At 38.2% G+C, this 3,455-nt stretch overlaps 1 protein-coding gene across 1 annotated transcript; it reads right to left on the bottom strand.

Annotated features, from left to right (window-relative positions):
- Positions 1-245: 245 nt before the first annotated feature.
- On the bottom strand, positions 246-2,985 carry LOC132053732 (uncharacterized). The gene is made up of 3 exons (XM_059445838.1): positions 2,942-2,985; positions 2,466-2,858; positions 246-252 (listed from the first exon to the last, which is right to left on the bottom strand). The coding sequence occupies exons 1-3, from the start codon at positions 2,983-2,985 to the stop codon at positions 246-248; spliced, it is 444 nt and encodes a 147-aa protein (XP_059301821.1).
- Between the last annotated feature and the right edge of the window lie 470 nt (positions 2,986-3,455).

Genomic DNA, 3,455 nt, shown 5'->3' on the forward strand with positions numbered 1-3,455 from the left:
ATGTAATAGAAAAGCGGTGGAGCTGTCCTTGGCAAATTATTAACATATTGGAGGAAATATGGAAGATCATAGAGGATAGAACAATCGTGATTACTCATATATTCAGGGAGGGTAATAAACTTGCTGATTTTTTGGCTAATTTGGCTCTTGATAGAGAAGATTACATAGCTAACAACTTCATGGAAATGGAGGCTTGGGCAGGAAATTGATTAACAATGATAAGAGCAATATTCCTTACCTAAGAATCATATACTGCAAAAGATCAGAGATACGACAAAGAACAAGAAATATATGGAGGAAGGGACAAGAGAAATGAAAAATCAGGATTGAAGTTCTCAAATTCTTTGGAAGGAGAGAATGGAGATTCATGGGTTTTCTAACTTGTTTGATTGTTTGTTTTGCAGGTTTCATATACATGATATTTCTTCTATTAACTGTTCATTGTGTGGTATTAACATCCTTGGGTGTTCATTCATGTGAGCACAAAATAGGGGAAATATCCCACAATAAGGAGATTTGGAGCAAAGAAAAGAGCAATCAAGAAATACAGGGCATGACAAAGCACAACAATCACGATGTGCATCCCACAAAACCCGAAATGCAAGAAATAGAATATTGTACAAAGGGTATTTTGGGGATAAACAACAAATCCTTACAAGCGACTCAAAATAAAGTGTTTAAGAGTCAACAACACATTCACAACAATCTTAAGATCCGTGGCATTGGAGACACATCCAAACAAATCAGGGCTAAATCGACACCATCAAAACTACTGGAGATCCATAATCATAAAACACGAAGGAGAGGAACAATACCTGAATCAGCAACCGTGAAGAAAACACCGATTGGAAGCAAGCTTGGTTGGAAGGCATCACCGGTGAGCCAAGGAGGAAGACCAGCAATACAAAGGCTACTCTCTTGCTTAGAAGCAAGCTTGGTCGGAAATGTCGTTTTTGGCAATACAACTTTATCTAGGCTACTCTTTTGCTTACTTTACTTTTCGTATTCCTTTTGTTGGAAAGACTATCTGGTTTTTGTTTTATCAATTAATAAAATAGCCACTACGTTAATTTAGCCTAGTGGCCTTTAAAATAAATAAAAAATGTTGCAAAACTCCGAAATATCAATATTTTATATACAACTTGATATCTTGTTTTGCAGACAATAATGTCGGGTCATTACATCAAGTATACCTAAACGTTTGGATCGTCGTTTTAGGGGTTGTAAAGTGCCCCGAAGTAAGTTTTGTTTGTTTGAATCTTGTTATCTTTAGGTTTAAGTGTTTTATTATTTAGTCAAGGTATTACTTTATTTTGAATGTACAAATAAAAATATTTTTTTAAAAAATAATTCATCCAATACGAGAGGTTCAAAATAATTCAAAAATAATTCATTACAATGACAAAATAATACATCATTCTTTACAATAACAAAATATTTAAAATAATACTTCAAGTATGAGACGCTCTTCCACTATGAGAGGTTCTCCCACTACGAGACGTAATTGCACCACCACAGCCTCGTAGGCTACACAAACGCTTATCATGGCCAAACTCCTTACACGTAGAGCACCTGCGAGAGTATGTCCTATCATTGACATCCATTTGATTGTGAATCCGACTTCGTGCGTTAACGCCCAATTTACGAATGTACTCCTTGTTAGAAACCATTGAAAATGGCTCGTTTGGCTAATAAGCTTGATTACCAAGTGGGTAGAAGTGTCCGGCATAACTTCATACCGTTTTTCCCATTGCCTCGAAACACTTGATTGCATGAGATAACGGCATGTGGTATGTTTTCCACTTATCACAACTACACGTTCTCGTTCCCTCATAAACGGTATGTAAGTTTCCTCCTAGATCTTGGTAATAACTTGACCGAATTTCATACACGCGTTCAACATAGTTATACTCGGTCATCTTGTGCAGCTCACATTTTTTCCTGTTATGCTCCATTATTTTTTTAGGTTTTGGCATCCATCCCCCACCCTCTGCTAATATGGCTTTGGCATGCTTTGTTCTTGTCACAAACTGCTCCACAACTTGCATGAAAGTCGTTCTCACCATTGCAGTAACGGGTAGTCCCCGAGCAGATTTTAGCAAACCATTGAATGACTCCGAGTTGTTTGTTGTAAGCATCCCCTATCTCCTCCTTCATCAGCTTGTAATGTCCATTTTCCAACTTCGATTGTTTTCAACCAATTATATGCTTCTAGACGCACTGCCTTGATCATCTCCATCCTTACAAGCCATTTTTTTTGTTGATGCTCCATCGCAGCCGCCCACATCAATTTGTTTAGTGTGCTGTTTCCGAACTTCATTTGAAAATTTGCCTTTATGTGCCTTAAACAATAGCGATGGTAAGCAAAGGGAGGCTGCCACCCCTCCAAAGTAGACATATTGTGCAATATTCCTTGATATCGATCAGATAGCACACATATGCCCAGACGATCCTTAATAATATACCGCCTTAAATGTGTCAAAAACATCCCCCATGTGTCGTTGCTCTCGTTAGCGGCAATTGCGAAAGCAAGAGGGAATATCAACCCATTGTCATCCATTCCTACTGCAATCAGTAGCTTGATGTCGTATACACCATATACATGCGTGCCATCTATGGATATGACTGGCCGACAGTGAGCAAGTTGAAAAATATTACGCAGAAGCCTCCACTCTACAACAGTACCAGCATTGAATTTTTGTAGAGCTGCCATATACCTCGGTAAGGTCTGGAAAGAGCCCTCCCAATTTCCATAAATCATCTCAAAAGCACGTCTACGCCCGAGATATCCCTTTCTCTTGCTTATCGTTTTATGATATACTGTCTTAACGTTTCTAATGCAATATTTGATGGGGATCCTGCACAAGTCTAAACAAACAACATTTAGCAATGATAATTTAATTGATGTAAGAATTATAATTAACTAGGTCGAATAGGTTACCTTGGGGTTTCGGCAACGTCTTTAAGTAACAACTGAGCAGTCATATTTGTATCTAAATTAAAATGATCTATTCGATTCTCTCCCATATCACAAGTGTGACGTTGGTGGAATTTTGTGATAACCACATAACATTAGGCTTAACAATTCCCCCAAGCATCCATTGACAGCCTTGATACTGTCGTCTACAAACTAGTCTCCATATCTTTTTGGTTGAATCATCAACCCTATACTCTCTCATTCCCTTATGACTATAAATTTTGACTGGCCTTTGCAATGCCTTTTTTGATTCAAACATCATGCCCTTTTCAAGGTAGCAATCATCGTTTATAAGATCAGCCGGTTCTTTCCAATTTTTTTGACGACTTTGGTGATCTTCTCTGGTGAAGACAAAGGCATCCGCACGACCTTGAAGATTGTCAAGATATGGAATATGGTCAGAATGCCACTGCATTGGGCTTTCGGGAGTTGGGTTTTCCAGCATCGAACTTTGTATCATTTCTATTAAATTCGCTTG

The sequence above is a fragment of the Lycium ferocissimum genome, chromosome 4 (assembly GCF_029784015.1).
Source record: "Lycium ferocissimum isolate CSIRO_LF1 chromosome 4, AGI_CSIRO_Lferr_CH_V1, whole genome shotgun sequence".
Lineage (NCBI taxonomy): Eukaryota > Viridiplantae > Streptophyta > Magnoliopsida > Solanales > Solanaceae > Lycium > Lycium ferocissimum.

Excerpts from the sequence above, each read along its gene's own strand:
- LOC132053732 (XM_059445838.1), bottom strand. The coding sequence starts at position 2,985 with ATGACTGCTCAGTTGTTACTTAAAGACGTTGCCGAAACCCCAAG. Across the intron at positions 2,859-2,941 it reads GACGTTGCCGAAACCCCAAG|GATCCCCATCAAATATTGCA; the intron begins GTAACCTATTCG and ends AGACTTGTGCAG.